This window comes from Mauremys reevesii, linkage group 7 (genome assembly GCF_016161935.1).
Source record: "Mauremys reevesii isolate NIE-2019 linkage group 7, ASM1616193v1, whole genome shotgun sequence".
Taxonomy (NCBI): Eukaryota; Metazoa; Chordata; order Testudines; family Geoemydidae; genus Mauremys; species Mauremys reevesii.
Window position 1 is genome coordinate 93,364,160 of NC_052629.1, and position 23,421 is coordinate 93,387,580.

The 23,421-nt window shown below is 58.1% G+C and overlaps 3 protein-coding genes across 10 annotated transcripts; 2 read left to right on the plus strand and 1 right to left on the minus strand.

Moving 5' to 3' along the window:
• Positions 1-115: 115 nt before the first annotated feature.
• Positions 116-2,611, minus strand: LOC120409168 (putative nuclease HARBI1). The gene is made up of 2 exons (XM_039546749.1): positions 1,679-2,611; positions 116-962 (listed from the first exon to the last, which is right to left on the minus strand). The coding sequence occupies exons 1-2, from the start codon at positions 2,355-2,357 to the stop codon at positions 589-591; spliced, it is 1,053 nt and encodes a 350-aa protein (XP_039402683.1). The 5' UTR covers positions 2,358-2,611; the 3' UTR covers positions 116-588.
• Positions 2,612-2,720: 109 nt separating this feature from the next.
• Positions 2,721-10,672, plus strand: TUT1 (terminal uridylyl transferase 1, U6 snRNA-specific). 4 transcript variants are annotated; one of them, XM_039546737.1, is made up of 10 exons: positions 2,721-2,950; positions 4,467-4,657; positions 4,742-4,951; positions 5,262-5,376; positions 5,467-5,597; positions 5,721-5,947; positions 6,305-6,414; positions 6,559-6,681; positions 6,784-6,876; positions 9,079-10,672. In XM_039546737.1, the coding sequence occupies exons 1-10, from the start codon at positions 2,878-2,880 to the stop codon at positions 10,095-10,097; spliced, it is 2,292 nt and encodes a 763-aa protein (XP_039402671.1). In that variant the 5' UTR covers positions 2,721-2,877; the 3' UTR covers positions 10,098-10,672. The 4 variants fall into 4 exon arrangements, with proteins under 4 accessions (XP_039402671.1, XP_039402672.1, XP_039402673.1 ...); XM_039546738.1 differs by having other exon boundaries at positions 5,791-5,947; positions 6,630-6,681; XM_039546739.1 differs by lacking the exon at positions 2,721-2,950 and adding an exon at positions 3,037-3,668.
• A 3,161-nt stretch (positions 10,673-13,833) lies between these two features.
• Positions 13,834-22,627, plus strand: TAF6L (TATA-box binding protein associated factor 6 like). Of its 5 annotated transcripts, none has more exons than XM_039546746.1 (10): positions 13,834-14,013; positions 15,691-15,777; positions 15,960-16,110; positions 16,710-16,760; positions 18,610-18,704; positions 19,097-19,171; positions 19,327-19,547; positions 19,818-19,950; positions 20,213-20,341; positions 20,744-22,627. In XM_039546746.1, exons 1-10 carry the CDS (start codon positions 13,933-13,935, stop codon positions 21,539-21,541), a joined length of 1,821 nt encoding a protein of 606 aa, XP_039402680.1. In that variant the 5' UTR covers positions 13,834-13,932; the 3' UTR covers positions 21,542-22,627. The 5 variants fall into 5 exon arrangements, with proteins under 5 accessions (XP_039402680.1, XP_039402681.1, XP_039402678.1 ...); XM_039546744.1 differs by lacking the exon at positions 13,834-14,013 and adding an exon at positions 14,978-15,466; XM_039546745.1 differs by lacking the exon at positions 13,834-14,013 and adding an exon at positions 14,981-15,466 and having other exon boundaries at positions 20,759-22,627.
• The last annotated feature ends 794 nt before the right edge of the window (positions 22,628-23,421 follow it).

Genomic DNA, 23,421 nt, shown 5'->3' on the forward strand with positions numbered 1-23,421 from the left:
CTGGGCCCTGTTGGAGGGGAAGGAGGGGGCCAGTTTGTGGGGGTATTTGTGTTGAGAAGGAAGTAAAGGGTGATTGGGCCCTACCCTCTGAGGCGCAACTCAACATCAGGCACAGTCCTGGGGCAAAGAGCCAGTTTAATATCCTAGCAGGGGAGAGTTGCCAGGGGGCCACCTATGAGCTGTGTGTGGCTACACAAGAGTGCCCTCTGTACCTTCTCCAGTGCTGCCAGAGTGCCAGCTTCCTCCCCTGGGAGTGGCTGGGTTGGGGGAAATGGCTGTAGCAGCCCAGTCTGCTCCCTGCAGCGGCAGGATCCTAGCCTCTGCTGCCTGTGAGGATAGGTCCTACACAAACAAAGCCTCTTGCTGTTTCTGTCTTACGGAAGGTATGTGCTCCCCACCCGTTCAAAGGGCTGGGAGGGAAACGGGGCTGGCTTGAGTAGGGCTGTAGCCCGTAGTCCAGCCCAGAGAGCCTTGCCCTTCCACTACCCCAAACTCTCCCCCCTCACATACACACATCTATGGGCTGGCTTCCAACCCCTGCATCTCCCTCAACATCTTCCCCCACATGCATGTAGGTCAGGGTGCCCCTCAGCTGAAGTAGCTGGTGATGAGCTCTTGCCGCAGGTACTGGGCCTCCTGGGAGAGGGTCTCAGGGTGAGGAGAAGCCTGGGCAAGTGGCCTGGCACCCAGCTCCACCCCCTCTGGCATAGCAATGCCCCGCCCCACAGCCATGTTGTGCAGGACACAGCATGCCACAAAGATGTGGCAGACCTTGAGGGGGCTGTACTGGAGCACCCCCCCTGCCCGGTCCAGACACCGGAACCGGCCCTTTAGTGCCCCCACTGTACGTCCCACCATAGCCTGTGTGGCCATGTGCGCTGCATTATATCGCTGCTCAGCTGCTGTCTCTGCTGCCTCCACGGGTGTCAGCAGCCAGGGCTTCAGGGGGTAGGTGCCATCCGCTGTGGAGAACCAGACACATGGGTTATGCTATGCAGGTTGACTCACTGGCTGTCCCTGCCCTTCCACCCATCCCCATGGCAGTCTCCAGCCTTTAAGATGGGGCCTCTCCCCTCTATAGGATGCCAACTCCAATCAGGCTCTGGGCAGGGACATGGACAGGCTCAGGGGAGTGGGTAATGGAATAATGGGGGTCCTTCCCTCTCTTGGGCACCTTGGAAGTTGCAAGTGTCCATGATGCTCCAAGAGGGAGGAAGGGCCTATCAAGACACAGTGTACCCCTCTCCCCTATGGGAGGGGCAGGGCAGGCTGAGGCAGGTAGCAGAATCTGGTAGGTTGAGTGGGCACTCCCTCAGGGCCCCCTGCACATAGCAGAGAATTCAGGCTGGGCTGGAGGATGCAGGTGACCAGCAGCTGTCATGGAGCCTTCACCACACAACCTGTGTTTTGAACAACGCTGAGCAATCTCACCACTGGAGCTTGGCCTGTGGTTCACAGCTGGTGCAGGGAGCCTTGATTTCTTCCCTGGCTGCTAGGTGCAGGCAGGGCTGCTGTGATGGGCTAGGGGTGGGATCTAGGTTACTCTGCTGAGATAAGAGTCCTATTTCTGTGGTGGACAGTGGAGACACCAGGGAGTGGGGACAGCCAAGAGGTGCCATGGGTGCATGAGATTGGCAGGTGGGGCAGCTGAGGGAGGGGCCCCTAGGCCATGGCTCACCCAGCAGCCATCCATCCATGTTCTGGTGCCCCTCAAAGATGCCCCTGAGGCTGGAACAGCTGAGGATGTGGGCATCCGGCACAGAGCCGGGGAACTCGGCCACCACATGGGTTATCATGCCATGGGCATTGCACACCAGCTGCATGTTCATGGAGTGGAAGCGCAGTGGGTTGCGGTAGAGGTTCTCGTGATCCGAGGGCGGCTTGAGGGCCACGTGGGTGCAGCCCAGCGTGCCCAGCACGTTGGGAAAGCCAGCAATGCGCAGGAACTCCTCTTTGGTGCGGGCCTGCTGCCGAGGCTGGAAGGGGAAGTGGATGTAGGCATTGGCACGGCGGATCAGGGCAGTCGTGACTTGGGAGACGCAGCGGGACATGCTGGCCTGGCTGATGCCAGCCGCGTCGCCTGCCGGCGTCTGAAAGGTGCCCGAGGTGTAGAAGTTGAGGGCAGCCGTCACCTTGACGTAAACAGGGAGAGCATGGCTGCGGCCAGTCGAGGGCTGCAGGTCACACTCTAGTGCGTGGCACAGATCTCGGATCATCTCAGGGTTGAGCTGGTAGCGCCGCATCACCTGCTCCTCTGGCATGTTCAGGAACTGGATCCGGGGCTTGAACACCCGCTCCTGGGGCACCCGCCGGCGGCGGCGGGCATGGGCACGCTGGGCCAGCAGGTACAGCGCCATGGGGGAGGCTCTACAGGGGCTGCGGGAAGGAAGGGGGCTGGGAAGGGTATTTAGGATTGGGGGGCGGGAAGCAGGGGCCCTACTTGCCCCGGCCGGGGGTGGGGGAGGAGCCGGAGCGGGATCTCTACTTGTTCCGGCCCCGGGGGTATCTAGATGTTTGGGGCCCCCCCGCTGCTGGGGGCGGCTCCGAGCCGGAGGGACCCGCTGCCGGTGGCTCAGCGCCTCCCGTTCGCCGCGGCCCCTGCGCAAGACACACCCCCTCTTCCACCAATCAGCGCGCCCCACTCGTGATTATTAATGAGGTGTCGACCCCTACGCTACCAATACGGCACATTCTAATTAGCCCCACCTCCGTTGGGGGGAATGGGAACGGAACGGACCACGTCCGGCGGAAGTTATAGTGGCGTCACGCCACTTCCGGTAGAAACGATCGCTAGATGGGGCACTTCCGCTGGAAGTGCTTCCTGGTAGGGCAGATCAGGGAGGAAACGCTTCCGGTGGCGCGCAGTTCGGTCCCGGGATGGAGCCGGATGTGGAGTCGCTGCCCCGCGGAGGCTTCCGTTGCCGCCTCTGTCACGTGACTGCGGCCAACAGTGAGGGGGGTCGGGGTCACCGGGGTCGCGAGTCACCTGGGGTCGGGGCGGGGGGTGAAGTTGGGGGGTCGGGGTCAGAGATCACCCTCTGGTGGGGCTGCAGTGTTGGGGTCATGGCACCACTTAGGTCAGAGGTTATAGGAGGTCTGGTCCTGGGGTCAGAGGTCACAACGGGTCAGAGGACGTGGCACCTTTGGACCATAACCTGGATGGGTTGCTGTCTAGTCTCAGGTTTACAATGGCTCCATGGAGTCCAGCCCATGCTCAGAAGGGACCCTGGCCTGCTCCACTTGCACTGTGCCCCGAGACCCCGCTGGCTCCTCCCGCCCACCACTTGCTCCTCTTGGCCTGCTGCCTCCTTGTCCCCACCCCCCTGCTCCTCTCTGCCCCCTGGCTGGACCCCAATGCACCTCTGGTTCTGGGCAGTCTCTGCTTCCCACCACCTGTGGGACCCCTCCTGTCTCCCTGGAGCTGAGCTGCCTGGGACTGGTGCAGAAGTTTGGCCAGCCTCAGCTGGGGGGGAGATAGTGTGGGGAGCTTGGCTGGGCCCCTCCAGTGTCTTGAGAGAAGAGTGTCTTGAGGGAGCCCAGCCGGGGCAGGCCCTGGCCTGGCTGATCACAACACTCCCGAGGGACCTGAGCAATTCCCCACTCTGGGACCAGATCTGGCTGAACTGCCAGCTCAGCCTGGCAGACACAGTTTCCTCCCAGCAGGGCCAGTGAGTGCGGCTGGGAGGCAGGGCATGGGGAAGTGGGTTTCTTGCGGGGGTGGGGGTGTTGCTGGGCTGTGAGGGGCCAGGAAAGATGTGTATGTGCGGGTTCTGTGGGGGGTGCTGGGCAGTTGTGATGGGGCTGTGGGTAAGGGGGTGCTGGGCAGGGATGGTGTTGTGTGGCACGGCATGGGCCCACACCCCACCCCCGACGGGAAGTGGCATGCTGGCAGCACAGGGCCGGGCGGGCCACTGTGTGTCTGGCAACTGCTGGTTTGTAAATAGTGCCCTCGCACTGGGCTGAGTGGAGCAGGGCTGCCCCTGCCATGCCCTGCCCCATTGCCCCTGGCTGGCCCCTTCCTCTGAGGACTGACCTCCATGCGTCATGCTCCATTGCCTCCATGGGGGCTCACAAATAAGTTTGGCGCCAGGCCCACAAAAGGTTAATCCGGACTTGTGAGTGCTGTCAGGTCACCAGGTCAGAGGTCACAATCGGGGTCAGTGTTGGGGTGTTGTTGTGTGCTTGGGGGGGCAGAGGTTAGTGTCGGGGCAAACAAAGCAGCATTGTGAGTGTAGATGTCTTGGTCTCCGGCCAGGTCAGGGGTCACAGACTGGGAGTGCTTGTGGGGGGTGTTGGATCAGAGGTCACTATATGGGGGTTAGTGTCAAGTTAAAGATTGGCCTCTGGTTCAGGGATGTCAGTATTTGAGGGAGTTGCAATCTGGGGACAGTGTGACCTTCAACCCCATCCTGCCTCTGCCCCTGCATTTCCCCATCACTCCTGAGCTGCATGTGCCTCCCCTGCAGAGCCCAGCCTACAAGATCATCTGCAGGGGAAGAAGCACCAGCGGCTGGAGAGCTTGCGTGCCAAACGCCAAGACCAGGAGCTGCGCAGTGTCTTTGTCAGTGGCTTCCACAAGGGTACATCAGCCCCTGAGCTGAGTGAGTACTTCCAGGCCTTCGGGGGCGTGGCCAGTGTGGTGATGGATAAAGACAAGGTGAGTCCCATGGTCAGGCTAGGGGCTTCCTGGGGTGGATGAGACCCCTCCCTGGTACTAACAGCCTGTGCTTTTTGCCCGCAGGGGGTCTATGCTATTGTGGAGCTGCAGGACCAGGAGGTGATGGAGAAGGTGCTGGCCCAGCCGGAGCATTGCCTGGCGGGGCAGCGGCTGCGGGTGAAGCCCCGGGAGAAGAAGGAATTCAAATACATGCCTCCCAAGAAGCAGGGATCTGCACATCATGTACAACTGAGTCCTGAAAAGCTGGTCCAGGCACTGTGCCAGGCTGATGATGTGAGTGTGGATGGGGACCTGGGGCATCTCCTGGCTGCTGACAAAGGTGGCTGCTGAGCTGCATGGGGCAGGGACAGTCCCCTAGGGTGTGCATATGCGGGGAGATTCTGAGCTGTCTGGAGCTGGGATGATCCCTGGAGTGGAGGTTTGGGCTGTGTGCTCACAGAGCTTAGGGGTGGGGAGGAAGGAGGGCAGGGGGGTTCTTAGATGGGTGGAGTGGGGTTTTGGGCTGTGCAATCCTGTGCACATGTTGTGGTGGGGGGAGGCTGTTTGATGATGATGCTCCCTCACTCCCTCCCCACACACCCAGGTGGATGCCCAGATGTCACAGCTGGTGCAGCTGTTTGAGCTCTCCGAGAGCGAGAGGCGGCTGCGACACCTACTGGTCACCCTGTTCCAGGAGGTTTTCTCAGAGTTCTTCCCTGGTAAGTTTCAGAGGTAGGTAGGTAGGGGTGTGTGTGTGTGTGTGTGTGTGTGTGTCACTGCCATGACCTTTGCCTCCTGTGTGCACACAGGGTGCGCCATCCTCCCCTTTGGCTCATCGGTGAATGGATTTGACATCCATGGCTGTGACCTGGATTTGTTCCTGGACCTGGAGAAAACAAAAACCTTCCAGGCATCTGCAAAGGGACCCCAGGGGGCACAGGTGAGAATGGATGGTAACAGGGACCCCTGGGGGTTGGAGGGTTGCAGGGTAGGCACTGGTACCAGGGACTTTTGCAGATGGGGGGCATGATGAGTGCTGGGCACTAAGTCCAACCCCTTGCAGGCCGAGGAGGGGGCAGGGCCAGACTCTGACTCAGAGGACTCCATCCTGAGTGACATTGATCTGACAACAGCGACGGTGCCCGAGGTGCTGGAGCTGGTGGCAGCTGTGCTACGGAAGTGCGTACCGGGTGTGCACAATGTCCAGGTGGTGCACAGTGCCCGCCGCCCTGTCGTCAAGTTCTGCCACAAGGACTCGGGGCTGCTGGGAGACATCTCCATCAATAACAGGTGCAGAGCCTGGGAGGCAGGGCCCAGAGGCCAGGGTGTGCATGTGGGGGATGGCGGGAGGGCAACTCGAGCCTGGGGTGGGAGCCAGCTCCATCTGGGAGGGGAGGGGGACCTCTCCCATCTAGAGCATACCCCCAGGGCAGGGTGTGCAGAGAACAGTTGACCACCTCTGGGGAGACACGGAGCATCCTGGCTCCATGGCTGAGACTTGTTTACCAGCTCCAAATGCACATGGGGCTGCCCTTGGCCGGGTGGGGGGTGGAGTGGGCAGTGGCGAGGGTTGGGGGTGTCTCAGGTGTGTGTGTGGGGGTGGGAGGTTGGTGCTGCCCCCCCCAACATGTCCCATCTCTCTGGCAGGCTGGCGCTCTGCAATACACGCTTCCTACAGCTCTGTACAGAGGCTGATGAGCGGGTGCGGCCCCTGGTCTACGCACTGCGCTACTGGGCCAAGCAGCAGGCCCTGGCAGGTGAGGACTCCCACTTCCCCTGGCTAGGGGGGTGCATGGTTAGAGCGCCCAACTGGAGGAATAATGCTGGGCGGTGCATGGGCCTAGGACTTGGGGGTATGGACACCCCTGTCGCCTTGTCTAATGTCCCCCATCTCCCCTCAGGAAACCCCTTTGGGGGCGGCCCCCTCCTCAACAACTACGCACTGACCCTGCTGGTGCTGTTCTTCCTGCAGACGCGCAGCCCCCCGGCCTTGCCCACACTGGCCCAGCTCAGGGAACTGACAGGTAGAAGTTACCCCACAGTGCACTCAGTTGCCGTTGCTGCATTAGCCCCTTGTGCCCCTGGGGCAGTGTTTATCTCACCCCCTACCTCTGTCTCCTCCCCAGGGGATAAGGATCAGGCCATTGTGGACGGCTGGGATTGCAGCTTCCCCCAGGACGTGTCGCAGCTGGAGCCCAGCGCCAACACGGAGAGTCTGTGTGAGTGCCAGGGGGGTGGGTAATGGCCTGCAAGATGTCCCCCCACCCCACGTACACAGCCTACACATGGGCCTGCCGCTTGAGACCAGGTGGGCTCACCCTGTCTGCCTGGAGTGGGGCTGGGGGGAGGGTGGTCTCAATCCCCAGGGAGTTGGGCACAAGGATGTGAATGATTGTCCCAGCTCTCAGGGATGGTTTCCCTTCCCATCATGCTCTGGAGTTGAAAGAGATGAACGCTCCCGTGAGCTGGGTCCATCCAGCCTGGTTTCCTGTTAGCAGTCCTGTGCAGGCAGGTTCTCTGGTGCCATTGTGGGGGAGGGGAGAGAGAAGAGAATTTCTCTTTCCCCAGCTCCCCATATGTCCTGCAGGTTGAGGGCTCTTCCCCAGCCCCTTTGTGTTCTCGTGGCTGTGCGGGGCTCCTGTCTCCCCACCCTCACCCTGCCTCTTGCCTACCCGAGTCTCCTGCGGCCACCCTGTGTTACCTGCGCAAAATTATCTGTTATTTCTAGGGCACCCACCTTTACCCTTCTGTGGGCTCAAGGCGTAACCCTGTCCATTTAGGCACACCCACCCTTTCCCAGTTCCTAGGGCTCTGGGTATAAGACACCCAACTTTTCCCTAAATTTGTTGCCCGCATACTCTAGGACATCCCACCTCTACCTAGTTCCTAGGGCTCAAGGCGTAACCTGGTTGATTTTAGGCACCCTCTCCCTTTCCCAGTTCCTAAGGCTCCAGGCGAAAGGCACCTAACTTTACCCTTCCATGGGCTCTGGGCTTTACCCCTCCATGGACTCCGAGCTTAATCTTCTGTGGGTTTACAGGATCTTTGACCAGTGAAAGAGCATTACACAGTAATATCCTACTTAACCTCTATTTATTAACAATCACCAAAACAGAATGCACACGCTAAGCATATGATGCTCTCTACTCCCAATAAGGCAGATGAACTTTTCTTGAAGGCCAGTCAGGATCAGGTCATCTGGGGGACTCCAGCTTTTGCACGGTGTGGTTGGTAGGGAGTTGAGGTCTGGCAGCTCTGATCTTGGGGCTGTGTCCTGGAGTTGGTTCCAAAGAACTTCCTTTTGGACCTTAGTTTATATAGAGAAACTTAAGTCTTGCTTGGCTGTACCTTAGCCAATCATAACCAAAATATTACTAAACAGTTTTCTAACCAATCCTAACATTGTAAGACAATTATACCCCACCACCAGAGCTGATTTACACTTACCAAAATTAGTTATGCAACAGACAGCAACAATCGAACCAGAGACCGTACAGCAGTGGTCCCCAACCTTTTCATCTGGCAGGCGCTAGATGAAGGACCATAGCGGCGGTGGAGCATCCGCCGAAATGCCGCCAAATTTCTGCGGCGTTTCGGCGGCGACGCCTCTTGATGACGTCGCTTGTCGGCGGCAAGTGGTGTCATCGAGAGGTGTCACCGCCGAAACGCCACAGAAATTCAGTGGCATTTCGGCGGATGCTCCACCGCCAGCCAGGACGCGGGTGTCGGGGACCCCTGCTGTACACATAAACAATAGAGAAGGAGGGAACATAAAGGCAAAACAATAGAAGTGTAGATTCTACAGTCACGACTGTAGAAAGTGATTTCTCGCCAGACAGAATGCCATCAAACAAAGTTTTCTTTAACCATCTTAAGCTCTGTTTCTTTATCTGGTGGTGGGTATTAAGACAGGATCACGTTCTTAGCAGCCCAATAGGACGTTGTTTTAATGCAGCGGTTCTCAAACTTCATTGCACCGTGATCCTTTTCTGACAACAAAAATTACTGCATGACCCCAGGAGGGGGGACTGGAGACCGAGCCTGCCCGAGTCCTGCCACCCTGGGGGTGTGTGGAAGCTGGAGCCCAAGGGCTTCTGCCCTGGGCCGGGGGCATGTAACAGCCCTGGGCAGTGGGGCTTGGGCTTTGGCTTCAGCCCCGGGCAGTGGGGCTGGGGCCCAGGGCCAACACCAGCCTTGGCGACCCCATTAAAATTGGGTCCCGACCCACAGTTTGAGAACCCCTGTTTTGATGTACTTTAGATGGAATGTGAGGATGTGACTCTCTGCTTTTTGCCATACAGCTGCATTAAAAAAGGCCTCAGACCTTACAATATGGCTACAGGAAAAGGCCTTATCCTTACTCCTGGGCTCACCCTTCTCCCCCCAGCACTCTCCTCTCATCTGTCTGCATCTCCCTGCAGGTTCCCTCCTGGCCGAATTCTTCCGGGTCTTTGGGGACCATGACTTTGCCGGCTGCGTGATCTCACTGCTGGAGGGCCGGGCGCTGCCCCTGCCCAGCTTCCTGCTCTCAGAAGTGGGTGCCAAGCTCAAGCTGGGTCCCTTCAACGTGCAGGACCCCTTTGAGCTGAGCCACAACGTGGCAGCCAATGTCAATGAGAAGATAGCGCAGCGGTTCCAGCACTGCTGCCGGGACGGGGCCAAGTACTGCCGCAGCCTGCAGTACCAGCGCAAATCCAGCAAGGGCAAGGCCTGGGGGCTGGTGCGGCTCTTCCAGCCAGGGGTGCCGGAGGCTGGGGAGCTGGGCCCCGATGGGCTCCTCATCACCATCCCCTTCATGCTGATGGCGCTCTCCCCTGGGAGCCGGCAGCAGCTGTGCCAGGCCAGGGACTTCCGGCGCTGCTGGTTTGACAAGGTGTGTGCCGCCATCACCTTCGTGCTGAAGGATGTGCTGAAGTGCAGCTGCATGGGGCCTGCAGGGGAGCCTCTGGGGCGGGAGCCCACAGAGCAGAGTGGAGGGGAGCAGCCCCGGTCTGATGAGAGAGGAAGCTTGGCTGTCTCCCCAGCTAAGAAGAGGCCGAGAGTGGAGGGCCCAGCGCCAGAGGAGGAGGAGAGCGTGAGCTGGAGCTGTGCTGTGTGGCACCGTGTCTGGATGGGCCGGCGCCGCGTCCGGCGCCAGCTCCGGCACCTGGGCAGCCCCCAGCCAGACACGGAGCAGGAGGCTGGCTCTCTAGAGGTGGAGGAGAAGGTGTCGGAGGCCATAATCCAGCAGGAGAGAGATTCCCTGGGGGCAGAGCCGCTGCTGAGGTTCACGGCCTGTGCCCGGGTGGGCGGAGGCCAGGAGGACACACGGACCCTCCTGTATTTCACCCCAGCCCCCCAGCAGGGCCCCCTGTTCCAGGACTTCTATCACTTTCTGCAGGGCTTTCTGCCCAGGATGGTGGAGCGGTATGTGGGCAGAGCAGCTTGGGGCAGGCAGTGACCACTAGTGACATCCATGCCAGCACCCTGAGACTGGGGGATGCTATTTTAAATGGACTTTGCCGTGTCTGTACCATGCGACTGGGAAGGGAATAAAGGGCCTAGCCAAGTGCCCCTCTGGGCTGTGCCTGTCCCGCTGCTTGGGACATGGGGGGAAGTGGCTGGGGGCCTCGCTCAAGTGGGGAGCGGGTCCCCAGCTGGATGCAGGCCTGTCTCCTATCTCCCTGCCCAGCCTCTTGCGAATTTGCTGCTGTTTGTCCCCTCTGGTGCCCCGTGGCACTGGGATTTAAAGGCCTGGCAGTATTCTGCATGCACGTTATCGGGGTTGGGGCAGATTCTTCATTGGGGCGGGGTCAGACTATCAGCAATGGCCAATGGGGCACGAGTGGTGAGTATAAATGCAGTTGATGCCCCGGGAAGGGGTGGGGGGCAGTAGCAGAAGGAGGTGTAAGAGTCCTGGGGTGGACAGACGTTGACTTTGGCCAGTTCAACTCCTCTGTCCTCTCCATGCAGCAACAGCAGCATTATGTGCTCCATTGGGGGCTATCGGGGAGGGATCCATGGGAAGGGAGTCCAAGGGGGCAGTAAGTGGGTGGGGGGGTACTGGGAAGGGATGGGAGGGCCCCAGGAGAGGCAGCTCAGATCAGGACCAGCCCCAGGCTGGGCCATGGCCCCTCCCAGAGCTTTAGGTACTGCCTTTCCCAGGTGGAATAGGTCGGGGTGGGGGGAGGGAAGAAGAAAAGGTATTTAGGGCCCTAGAGCCTGCAACACTCCCTCCCTCAGGGGCAGGCAGGTGGGGCAGAAGGGGGCCAGGCTAGGACTGGGGTTCTAGAGGTGATATAGCCCCTTTTCCCCATAGTGCCTCACCTGTGGGCACCAGACCTGAGGGCATTTCACAGAGATGAACAGGTTAAGCCAGGGGTGGGGGTGCAGCAGCAGCGGGGTCTCTGGTACTTTCAAGTAGAGCCCTGCAGTGCAGTATGCTGCTAAACTCCCTTCACTGCACCTACTGAGTTCTGGGAGGCGGGCGCCCCAGCCTAAGGGGAGGGGCAACAACCAAATGATACTGGGGGACAGCTAATAAACCAGGGACAGGATAGAGGATATAGGGCCCTAAGCAGGGAACTGGAGGGGGACAATGAGCAGAGTACCCCAGACAGCGCCTACTGCTCCTCAAGGGGGTCTAGGGAGCCACTGGATGCAGCCCAGAGGAATTCTGCCCGGATGCGTGATGGAAGGGAGGAGCGGAAATAGGCCCCACAGTGGCAGAGCATGTCCCTGTCCAACATCCTCTTCCTGGGGTTATAGCTGGCCATTTTCCCAGCGCCAAGAGGAGGTTGACAAGGAAGGCTGCTGACTTTGTGGGGCCATGGATAGGAGGTGCGGGGAAAAGTGCAGCCAGAACCTTAGGAGAAGGTTAAGCCAGGGGTGGGGGTGCAGCAGCAGTGAGGTGTCTGGTAGTTTCAAGTAGAGCCCAGCAGTGCAGTATGCGATTTAACGCTGGTCTGTGCAGATTGTTTCACTGTAGCTACATAAGCAATTGAGCCAGTTTGGACTGAGTTGCAGACTCTAGATTGATTTACAGGGGAGGCTGAACTGCTTTTCCAGCTGCACCAATCTACTTCTGGTTCAGGCTTAACGTGGCATGAGAAAATTTTGATGTATTTATCCAAAATAGATTTGTTTCTCCCATAGCCCACTGCGCGGTGTGCACGATGGGAGAAGAGTGGTGGAGGTTGATCTGGCTGGCAGATCTATTCAGTGATGAGCTGCCAAAATCTTAACAACCGGTTCCCTCCTCACCCCACAAGGAGATTGTGGCCCGCCTCCCAGGACCCCTGCCCCATCCACCCCCCTTCCCTGTCCCCGACTGCTCCCCGCCACCCTATCCAACCCCTCCTCTCATTCCTGATGGCCCCCTGAGATCCCTGCCCCATCTAACCACCCCTTCTCTCTGTCCCCTGACCTCCCCTGGAATCCCTGCCCCTGGTTGCCTCCTACTGCCCCATCCAACTCCATCTTCTTCCTGATTGCTCCCCTGGGACCCTTGCCCCCATTCAGCCCCCCTGTTCCTCACCCTTTGACCGCCCTGACCCCTATCCACACACCGCCTGACCACCACCCTGAATTCCCCTGCCCTATCCAACTCCCCCTCCCCCCACTCCCTGCCCCCTTACCACATTGGCTGGAGGTGGCTGGCAGCGCTACAGCTGTGCCGCTCAGCTGGAGCCAGGCCATGCCACCGCAGCGCCTGGAGCACCGGGTCATGTGGAGCTCGCAGCCCCCCTGCTTCCCACGAATCAGTTGTTCGCGCGCGAAACCTGGGAGGGCTGAGAAGCAAGTGGCGGCTTCGCACTCAGGCCCAGGGAGGCGGAGCGGAGGTGAGCTGGGGTGGGGAGCGGTTCCCCTGTGCATCGCACCCCCTCCTCCCTCCCCCAGGTTACCTGCTGTGGCATCAGCAGCCCCTTCACCCCAGCTCACCGCGGCTCCGCCTCCACGGGCCTGAGTGTGAAGCCACCACACCGCTTCTCCACCCTCCCAGACTTCCTGCACGAACAGCTGATGGGCAGGGGGAGAAGGGAGGCAGAGCGTTCAGGGGAGGAGGCGGAGCAGAAGTGAGCTGGGGGCGCAGTGGGGAGCTGGAGCACCTAAGGTGCCACTTTTGAATAATGTGCTCAGGGGGAGCAGCCACTCCCCCTCCTCCCCCCCTAGCTACGCTCCTGGGTCACTTCAACTTACCGGTTGTTAAATTTAGAAGCCCTTTTAGAACTGGTTGTCCCGCGCCGGACAACGGGTTCTAAAAGGGCTTCTAAATTTAACAACCAGCTCCCATGAACTGGTGCGAACTGGCTCCAGCTCACCACTGGATCTGCTCCAACCAAACACCGGGACGGGGAAGGAATGGGTGGCTATGCCTTGGGAGATTGAACAGACAAAGGGTGGGACATAGGCCTCTTAGACTAAAGCAGTCTTTTGTTGTCATTCACTTAAGGGAGGAGTGGGGGAGAGGCTTCAGGCACCCTGTACCCATTCACTGATTGGATCCTGGTCCTTGTGCACCGTAGGTCCTAATTTGCATTTTATTGTGTTTTGTATTGTAACCATTTGTTTCCACCATTCCCTTGTTGCTAGTGGAATCTGTTTTCTGAAATAAAACTTTTATTTCATTACAAGTGCTGCATGTTATACAATCGCAGGGATTTAAGGTAAAGCTAATACATTGGGGTAGGGACACTGCTTCTTGTGGGGGTGGGGGACACCTGAGGATCTGGGATTTGTGTGGGGCTGGATATCACAGGGGAACATGTTTTAAGTGGCTGACAGGCTGCTGGTGGACCTGAGAACCATCATTCCCTTCCTGAGGGGGCTGCACTATACTGTCACTAAAGGTGAGGTCAGTGAAGACTTGTGGCTTCTCTTTTCGGCCTCCCAAAAGACAAGCAAAGCGAGTGCAGCATTGCCAGTATTCAGCCCCTCCGATATCACCCCATGTTTATTTAGGTGTGGAAGTAGATCAGTGGTTCTCAAACTTTTGTACCGGTGACCCCTTTCAAATAGCAAGCCTCTGAGTGCGACCCCCTGGGACTGGGTCCGCTTACCCTGCACTAGCCCAGACAGGGTTAAGCCCCAGGTATTGACAGCAGAAGTCCCTCCTCCCTGGCAAGACTGGGCAAGCTCCAAGTGCTCTAGTAGTATAAAGGGAGAGAGACCTGTTCATTCTGGGCTGGATGCTGCAGGAGAAGGACCTTCCCGGGAAGCACCTGCAGAGGGCCAGTGACAGCCTCTTGACTACACTGGGCATTGAAGCTGTTCACAGCCCGCCTGCACCCCGGTGAATGGAGAAGACCCTGGAGACAACTGGACCTGCCGAACATAGAGGACCTGACGTCTCATGGGAAACCCCAACACAGACTCTGGTAGGAAGTGACCCAGAGAGGGTGGCAGGTACCATTCTGCCACTCAGGGAAACTCAGCATGTTTCAGTAGGACCCCTTGCTGAGTCAGTGGCAAGCCGCTACACTACTGTTAGGCCCTGGGTTGGGGCCCGGTGGAGTCGAGTGGGCCTGATCCCCCCTGCCCCCCCCGGGGCTATCAAACCCCAACACCATAGACTCTGGCCCCTAGGCCATGCTACCTGGCACCAAAGGGTTGTTTTGTAGACGCTGGCTGTTGGGCCACACCACCCTGCATCGGAGGGGGTGCCATAGACTCTGGCTGCTAGGCCACACGGCCCTGTGCCGAATGGCTGCTTTGCGAACTGTGATGGATAGCCCACGCTGACCTGACCCTAGGGGCATGGACTGTCACCCCCCCCCCAATTAAAAACACTTTTTAAATATATTTAACACCATTATAAATGCTGGAGGCAAAGCGGGGTTTAGGGTGGAGGCTGACAGCTCATGACTCCCCATGTAATAACCTTGTGACCCCCTGAGGGGTCCTGACCCCCAGTTTCAAAAGAATCCCTGAAATAGATTGAAATCCTCAATTTAGAAGAGTATTTAATGCTTTTTTAAACCCAGTGCTAGTCAGGTCAGCATTTAAGCACCTACTTTTTAAGCACATGCTTAAATTGATGAGATTTATGCATGTGCTCAAGTGCTGCTCTGAACAAGAATACTTTCCTAAATTGGCAACCGAGGTGCAGATATGTGTGTGCAATGGGGATCCATCTACAGCTGGGAGTTAATCGGGATTAACAGCGTGGGTGGGTACCCTGGCCCTGGAGGGCGGCACTACTCGGGCACAGCGCGTCCATACACGGGGTTAACGTCACAGGAGCCAATCCCCTGCCTGGACCCACTGAAGTGTAACTAGGTCCGTGGAGCGACAGGGGCACGCCCCATGCGCAGACAAGCCCTAAAACCGGCCTGCCTGGCGCAGGGAACAGCCCGGGGCAGCAGCCTGACACCTCCTGCAGCGCGAGCGTTCGCGCCTCCCCGCCGCTCTCCACAGCGGGCTGCGACTCGAACTCCGCACCCTGAGCCCCGCCCTCTGCTGTCCCGAGCACCCGCCCCGCCCCATGACGGCCTCACGACATATCCCCACGTGGGTTTGGATAGATTTGCACGGCGGCCAATAGGCGCTTGGGATTCCAGAGGCTGAGAGGCGGCGGGGGCGGGGCTGGCTGCGCCGTGAGAAAAGGGATTGGGGTGCTCAGGCTGCAGCCGGGTGAACCCCAATCCCTAAGGGGCCCCGGGCTCCCCCCGTCTCGCCGTCGCCATGGCCGAGCGCGAGGAGCGGCGCTTCGTGGAGCTGCCGCGCGAGTCCGTGCGGCTGATGGCGGAGAGCGCGGGGCTGGAGCTGACGGACGAGGTGGCCGCGCTGCTGGCCGAGGACGTGTGTTACCGCCTGCGGGAGGCCGCCCAGGTGCGGGAGCCGGGCCCGGCCTTGGGGGCGGAGATTGCACCGGGGCTGGGGGGGCGGCCTGTGACCCTTGACCCTTCCCCGTGAGGGGCCGGCTGTGACCCCTGGGCGTGGGGGGCTGCCCCCAGGACTGGCCTAAGCCCCCCGTGGGCGGCTGGGCTGGGGGCCCGCACCGCCGCCCTTGGGGCTGGTCTCTCCGATTCCTCACGTTCCCTCTCCCCCCGCAGAACAGCTCCCAGTTCATGAAACACACCAAGCGCCGGAAACTGACGGTGGAGGATTTCAACCGGGCCCTTCGCTGGAGCAACGTGGAGGTGAGCGGGCAGCGGGAGACTCACCTATTGCTGCTGCTCTCCTGCCCACAGACCAGTGCGAGCTGGATGAGTCCAAGGAGCGCCCAGTCCAGTCCTCTCCATCAGGACGCGGGTGGTGGCCGCAGGCCTAGCCGTCCCCAAGGTGGGCCTGGCAAGAGAGTGACCGTCTGGTGTCCTTGCAGGTGGTGTGCGGCTATGGCTCCCAGGACCCCCTTCCCTTCCGTGCTATAAAGGAAGGGGAGCTCTACTTCCAGGAGGACCGTGAGATCAATCTGGTGGAGCTTGCCCTGGCCACCAACCTCCCCAAGGGCTGTGCAGAGACAGCAGTGAGAGGTGTGTCACCCCGCTGGGGGGGGCTGGGTGTGTGTGGTTACTCCATCCTCCAGGGTTCTCTCTCTAGGGCTTTGGGCAGCCTGCTTCTGAATGTCCCAAATTACAGGGCTCCCAGTTCCTCCCCTGGGGAGGATCTCCTGGCCACATCCCTTCCTCCTGTGTGCAAGCAACAGGACACCCACCCAGCCCCTCTGCTTTGGGGACAGTCTCCCCCCCATCCCATAGTAGGGTGCAATGGAGGCCCCCAGGGGAGGATAGTTCCCTGTCAGGATTGCTTACCAGTCTCCTTTAGTCACTGCTCAGCCAGGCAAGACACATGTTGCTTCCCCTGTAAATTAGTTCCGTTGACACTCAGATCCAAGGTGTTGGGCTAGTGGCTCTTCACTGGACCTGCACCTAATGCGTAGCTTGGACCTGAGCATGATATCCCAAGTGGGGTCTTCTCAGAGCTAGCGAGATGGGGGTTGATGCCCCGTGCTCTGTGACTAGGGTACCTAAAACCCTCACCCAGGCTACCTCATGAGAAGGGGAGCATCCTGCCCAGGGAAGGCTGGAGGGATCAGCCAGGTTGTTTAACAGCATCTGTGCTTGCATTGTAGTTCACGTCTCTTACCTGGATGGGAAAGGAAATCTGGAACCACAGGGAGCTGGTAAGAACTGCTCAGCAACCCATTCCCTTGCCCTTAGCTCCTCTTTGTATTGAAGCTGCACATACAGGCCCCAACCAGCAGGGGGACCCCACTGTGCCGGGTGCTGTACAGACAGTTGCTGCCCTGCAGAGCTGACAATGACCTCATCCTACTCCCTGTTAAGTTGCTCTCAAACTAAGCCCTGAAGCAGGAGGTTTTCTCTCCCTTCCCAAATCTTTGCTAGCATTAACTATGCAACGGTCGCTTGTCCTAGTTATCCACATACACATCCAGTCCCTCTAAATCTCACTTAGTTCTTGACCTCTGCCCCATCCTGCAGCAGGGAGTCCCCCAGGCCAATCACACAGTGTGTGGAAAAGTATGTCCTTTTATCAGTTAGGAATTTTACCCCCTTTTGGTCGCTCCTGTCCCCTTGTCCTTGTGTTAGGAGATTGGGAGAACAGAAGTGTGATGTTTCCCCTCTGGTATTATCCGGACTGGTGATCTGCTAGGCCTCTCCAATCCTGGACTCTGGGCCTTACCCTTCTTTGCTGTGAGAACCTCCCACTCCTGGGCTGTTCACACACAGGCATGGAAGCTGCTCCCAGCTATTTGCAAGCGAATAACACTAGCCAATATCTCCAATCCCAGACACAACCTTAGGAACCTCCGTCTTGCAGTGTCCAGTTATGCCTGCTAGATGCTGCAAGCTTATATGAATTCGTCAATTTAACAAAGAAATGTATATATACCAGGCTTGTTATCCCAAGGGGAGCCTCTGACACACTTCAAACCAAACGCGCCCACTCCAGGTAGAATAAACATACAAATTTATGAACTGGATAGATTTTAAGTGATTATAAGTCAAAGCATAACAAGTCAGATTTGGTCAAATGAAATAAAAGGAAAACACATTCTAAGCTGATCTTAACACTTTCAATGTCCTTACAAACTTAGATGCTTCTCACCACAGGCTGGCTGGTTACTTTTCAGTCAGGCTCTCCCCTTGATCAGCGTTTCAGTTGCTTGGTGGTGATGTCTGTAGATGTAGGTTGAGGAGAGAGAGCATGGCAAAGTCTCTCCCTTTTATCATGTCCTTTCTTTCCTCTTGGCTTTGCTCTCTTCCCCCCCCCCCCCCCCGCCCTCCACCTTCAGAGTCAGGTGAGCATTACCTCATCGCAGTCCTAAACTGACCCAAAGGAAGGGGGTGACTCCCTCAAGGGTCTAACAGATTATTTTGTTGCTGCCTAAGCCAGTGTCCATTGTTCCTGTGAGGCTGGGCTGGGTTTGTCCCATCTGTGCCCTGGATGAGGTGTGAACTGCCTCTCTGTTCTTGGAGAGTTTTTGCCTGGGCTTGCTTTAAGCCATGAGGATACCTTTTCAGCCTCATAACTATATACATGAAATTATAACCTATATCATTACTGTAACAATTTCTATAACATCACTATAACAACCATGCTCAGTGCATGATGAGCCTTCCAAAGACGCTCAACAGGACAAACTTTGCATTGGATAGCACACAATCATTTTATAAAGATGAACATGGAGGTGTAGGGTGTTCCCCCGAAGTACAGAGTGTCACAAAAAGCTCCAGATCTCCCTTCTCTGTCCCAGTCATTATCAACTTTTCTCCTTTCCCCTTTCTAAACAATCCCAGTCTTTTCAATCTCTTCATATGAGAGTTTTTCCCCAGTCATTCTCTGACACTACACATGTTTCTGCCATCTCCTTTCTGAACAATGCCCCATGGCAGGTCCCTACCCTGTACTGGGGCTCGGGCTGCTGCTGCTCTCGTAGGGATCATTGGTGCTTCGGACGGGTCTCCACTGAATTCCTGTAACTCTTGCCTTCCTGGCTTCTCCTGCAGTGCCCAGTGCTGTCTCCACACTCTCAGATGACCTGCTGAAGTACTACCAGCATGTGACCCGAGCTGTGCTTGGGGATGACCCGCAGCTAATGAAGGTGGGTGAGGGGCTGGGGATCGGTGCCTTTATCTCAGACTGGCCTGGAATGTGGGGGGCAAATGAGGGCTTCAAGGACTGTAGAGCCCCAGCCTCCACAGAAGCTATTTGTGCTCCAGGCTTGATGCAGCCTGGTAGGGGAAGGATCACAGAAAGTTCTGGCACCAGTGGTCCACCCACAGAACTGCCCACCAGCTCTGATTGGTCCAAGTGTCTCAGGAGGACATGCAGCAGGGATCGCTGGCCCTGTGTAGGGAGCCTGACTGAGGGAGAAGGATGACATTACAAACTGTGGTGCAACACCCCCCACCCCAGGCTGGGGCTCTCCATTCCATTCCTGGCTGTGGCACCCCTCTTCCTCTGACCCTTATCTGACACTTCCCCCCCCCACAGGTTGCCCTCCAGGACCTGCAGACGAACTCGAAGATCGCTGCCCTGCTGCCCTACTTTGTCTATGTGGTCAGCGGGGTGAGTGGAGCAGGAAGCCCTGGGGCATGTTACCCACCTGAGAAACAGGGTGGGGTGGACAGGAGACCCTCCCAAGGGTGTGGCTCCCCTGGGGCAGCCTGTGCCCTCCTTCCGGCAGCTCTGAGCCTTTTGCTCGCTTTCTTCTCCTGTCACAGGTGAAGTCTGTCAGCCATGACCTGGAGCAGCTGAACCGCCTGCTGCACATTGCCAAGAGCCTCATCCAGAATCCCTACCTGTGCCTGGGCTCCTATGTCAAGAGCCTGATTGCCAGCGTCATGTACTGCGTGCTGGAGCCACTCGCCGCATCCATCAACCCCCTCAATGACCATTGGACGCTCCGGGACTACGCTGCCATGCTCCTGAGCCACATCTTCTGGTGTGGCATGGTGGGGAGGGGCTGAAAGGGAGTCACTGCCACCCCCAACACCCAGTCACCAGCATGTCTGGTGTCAGTGGGACTCTCCTTCAGAGTCCAGTGCTGCCCTTGCTCTCCCAGGCAGGGCACAGTGCCCCAAGGGTATCTGGAGTTCCCTTTTTCCATGCACGCAGCTCTGATGGACCATGATGGGGTAGGGGAGGGTCCTGGGTGGGATGCACAAGTCCAATCTCGAGGGATTTTCAGCCTCTGCTCGGTCTCCTCCCTCAGGACGCACGGTGACCTCGTCAGTGGCCTGTACCACCAGATCCTGTTGTCCCTCCAGAAGGTGCTGGCTGATCCAGTCCGCCCACTTTGCTCTCATTATGGGGCAGTGGTGGGGCTGCACGCCCTGGGGTGGAAGGTAAGGAAGTGGTGATGCCTCCCAAGAGGGTGGCTACGCTGAGTCCCTCTATGTTGGGGGGGCATGGGAGGAAGTGGTGATCTGCTGCAGGGGCTGGTAACCGGTGCTCTGTGCCCCAATCCCATCTCTTTGTGCACACACAAGGCAGAGGACCCTTTAGCTTAGGTACTTTAGCTTCTCATGCATTGGCTGTGCTGTTGGTTCTTGGACCCGGTCAGTAAATGGCCCTTTTGGGGCTGGATCTTTGCTCTCTCTTCTCCAGGCTGTGGAGCGAGTCCTCTACCCCCATCTCTCCACCTACTGGGCGAACCTGCAGGCCGTGCTGGACGACTACTCTGTCTCCAATGCTCAAGTGAAGGCTGATGGGCACAAGGTGTACGGTGCCATCCTGGTGAGTCTCACCCCTCCCGTCCAGAGAGAGGGCTGGGCCAGGGCTCTGCCCACAGGGCCCACACACTCACTGCAGTTCCAGGCAGCCCAGAAGCCCCTGCTCTCCTGGGAAGGGAAGGCACTGAGCTCACATCTCCCAGTAGCATTGCATCTGGCCTCAGTCAGACTAGATACAGGGCCCCTGCCAGAAAAGGGATGGGGGTGACTTGGCTTCTCCTTGGGTAGGGTGAAGGTGGTTCTCCAGTGCCCTTTATATCTGGGATGGGGATGGGCATGGGCAGAAAGGGCTGTGTGAGCAGCAGCCTCATGCAGGTGCCCAGCTGAGCCAGGGATCCTCCAGTCTCCGGCTGGGTTTGCAGCTGGGGTTAAAGAGCGGAGAGGCCAGGGCTTCTAACCAGAGCAGTTCTTCCTTTGCCAGGTGGCAGTGGAGCGCTTGCTGAAGATGAAGGCGCAGTCAGTATCCGCCCAGGGGGACAGACCATGTAGGGATGGGTGCCGTCGGGAGAGCTCTCCCTGGCTTAGCCCCCTGCAAGATCCCCAAGTGGAGTTCAGCTTTGGCATCGCCAGCCACCTGCTGCAGCTGGGCAGCGGGGGCCCCCAGCTGGGCACTGGCATCTCTGCTGATCCTCCCGCTGTCTCCCTGCATGAGACCTACCGGGAGCTCTACGACTTCTTTGGGGACAGCCTGGCCACCCGCTTTGGCACGGGCTCGGGGCTGCAAGGAGCCGAGCCGACACCTCCTGGCCCCAAGGTCTTGGACACCAAGAAAGAGCAGCCAGCCTTCGGCACAGGGGATGTGGTGCGCAAGATGCCCCAGCTGACAGCCAATGCCACAGTGAGTCCCCGGGAGGAGGAGAGCCCCCGGGCAGACTACCCCCCAGGCAGGCCAGCCCTCCATCGCTCGGCCAGCGTGCCCCGCTCTCGTAGCACATCACGCCAGCAGGGCCACCGGCCCGGGGTCCGTGACGTTTTCCAGAAGTGCCGCTTCTCCCCCCAGGGGCCACCGCACTTCAGCTTTGTGATTGCTGGGCGGCAGGTGGGCCGGCGGTGCAAGGGCCGACTGTTCCAGACCTGCTTCGCCCAGCACCACGGCCCTAGCCACATTTCCCGCTATGCCCAGAAGCTGCCCATGATTGGCAGGACCAGCAAGCCTGTGAAGAAGTGGGCCTACTCAGAGTACTCCCTTTACCTGCCTCTCTGAGGAGTGACCTCTCCCCTCCAGGACTTCAGCTCATGGGTCCTTCATCCCTCCCCCATACTACTGAGCATCCCTTGCTAGGTGAAGTCAGGGACTGCCACTCAAACCAGACCCTTCAGGAGAAGATTTTATTTTCCAGGGTGGAGGGGGCCTACCCAGCAGCCTCAGGACTCTGCAGGGGGTGCTGAAGAGACATTCTGCCCTCTGCCGTGCCTCCTACCTGCCCAGACTGTGGGTCAGGCTGAGCCTGCGACCTCTGCACTGATGGACTGTGCACTCCTCCAAGGGCCATCCAGGGTTTTCTGCGGTGTGATGGCTGAGCCTTTGCTGGGGAGGTGTTTGGGGAGTATGCATGGGAGAGGGGAGGTGATTGCAGAGCGTGGGGCCTATCTGTGATCTAGGTACAGCACACAGCAAGAGCCTCCATAGGCTAACTAAAGGATCTTAGCTCCCTAGCCCCAAGCCATATCCTCCCCTGAGGGATGAGCGCTCCTGTCCTTATGTACTCAGCACTCCCCTTGGAGTTGGATTTTCCTGATAGCCTACAGCATGTCCCCCACTCCCCAAGCCTTGGATTGACACCTGCTTGTTTAATAAAGACGCTGCTGCTATTGGGGACTGAGGATTTGCTTGTTGACCTCTCCCTTGTTGCATGGGGGTGGGGTAGCTATAGCACCCCCTGTCTTGCCCCTGCTAGGTGCTGCCCCTTAGCCCCTCTGAGATGTGGGCCAGTACTCACTGGAGGTAGCCAAGGGAAGACTAACAGCTAGGAAGCTCTGGCTCTCAGAGCTGAGGGACCTGCTCCTGTCTTCCTAACCCACTATCATAAACTAGGGCCCCAACCCCCACCCATCTCCACACCTGCCATGTCTGCCCTCTCTCAAACACTGAATCAAAGCCTGCCATGAGGGGCTGGGCCTGTCTGTAAAGTGAGGCCCCCAAGGTTTTCTGAAGGTGGCTTTAAATAGCAGGACTTGGTTGCTCTTTGAGCATGTCTAAGATCCCATGGCTGTTGTAACTGTGTTTATTTTGGGGGTCAAAGGGGGTTCAACCATGGATCTGGCTAAAATCACCCCATCTCAGTTGCATTTCAGCAGCACTATCTGGCCGTGCTTTGGGAACGATGCAGAGTCACACAGGCTCAGGGCTGGGCTGTGGCCTCTCCAGCAGTCATTGTAAGGTAGGGGGCCCCAATGCGGGCACCATGGCATCTAAGTGTGCCCATGTACTGGCCAGTGGATAAGCATCTGCTGAAACGCTGCCGACAAGCAGCGTCATCCAGCGGTGTTGCCACCCAAATGCCACTGAAAATTGGCGGCATTTTGGCGGTGACACCTGGATGATGATGCTTGTTGCTGGTATTTCAGTGGTGACGCCTAGTGATGTTGCTGCTTGTTGGCATTTTGGTGGATGCTCGTCCGCTGCCACGGTCTGCCACATGAAAAAGGTTGGGGACTGCTGTGGTTAAGGTGTCAAGCAGGTGAGTTTGTGTCTTTCTGTGATGCTTCACGGGCACAGCTCCCAGCAGTGAGTGCAAATCCTCCCTGAGAGTGGGAGATGGGACCAGAGCAAAAATAAACCACCTCTGTTATCTTATACCCCTGTACCCCAGGGCTTGTTTCTCTCCAAAGAAGGAGCTGGAAGGTGATGGGCAGCTGTATGTATAATAAGTGGAGATACACCTATCTCCTAGAACTGGAAGGGACCTTGAAAGGTCATGGAGTCCAGCCCCCTGCCTTCACTAGCAGGACCAAGTACTGATTTTTGCCCCAGATCCCTAAGTGGCCCCCTCAAGGATTGAACTCACACCCCTGGGTTTAGCAAGCCAATGCTCAAACCACTGAGCTATTCCTCCCCTGAGTATGAAACTGATAGAAAACAAG

Bases quoted from the DNA above. Each gene is read 5' to 3' on its own strand.
- LOC120409168 (XM_039546749.1), bottom strand. From the start codon at position 2,357: ATGGCGCTGTACCTGCTGGCCCAGCGTGCCCATGCCCGCCGCCGCCGG. The intron at 963-1,678 runs GTGAGCCATGGC...GGTTCTCCACAG, and splicing joins CATGGATGGATGGCTGCTGG to CGGATGGCACCTACCCCCTG.
- TUT1 (XM_039546737.1), top strand. From the start codon at position 2,878: ATGGAGCCGGATGTGGAGTCGCTGCCCCGCGGAGGCTTCCGTTGCCGC. The intron at 4,658-4,741 runs GTGAGTCCCATG...TTTTGCCCGCAG, and splicing joins TGGTGATGGATAAAGACAAG to GGGGTCTATGCTATTGTGGA. The intron at 5,948-6,304 runs GTGCAGAGCCTG...TCTCTCTGGCAG, and splicing joins GACATCTCCATCAATAACAG to GCTGGCGCTCTGCAATACAC.
- TAF6L (XM_039546744.1), top strand. From the start codon at position 15,320: ATGGCCGAGCGCGAGGAGCGGCGCTTCGTGGAGCTGCCGCGCGAGTCC. The intron at 18,705-19,096 runs GTGGGTGAGGGG...CCCCCCCCACAG, and splicing joins ATGACCCGCAGCTAATGAAG to GTTGCCCTCCAGGACCTGCA. The intron at 19,172-19,326 runs GTGAGTGGAGCA...CTCCTGTCACAG, and splicing joins TTGTCTATGTGGTCAGCGGG to GTGAAGTCTGTCAGCCATGA.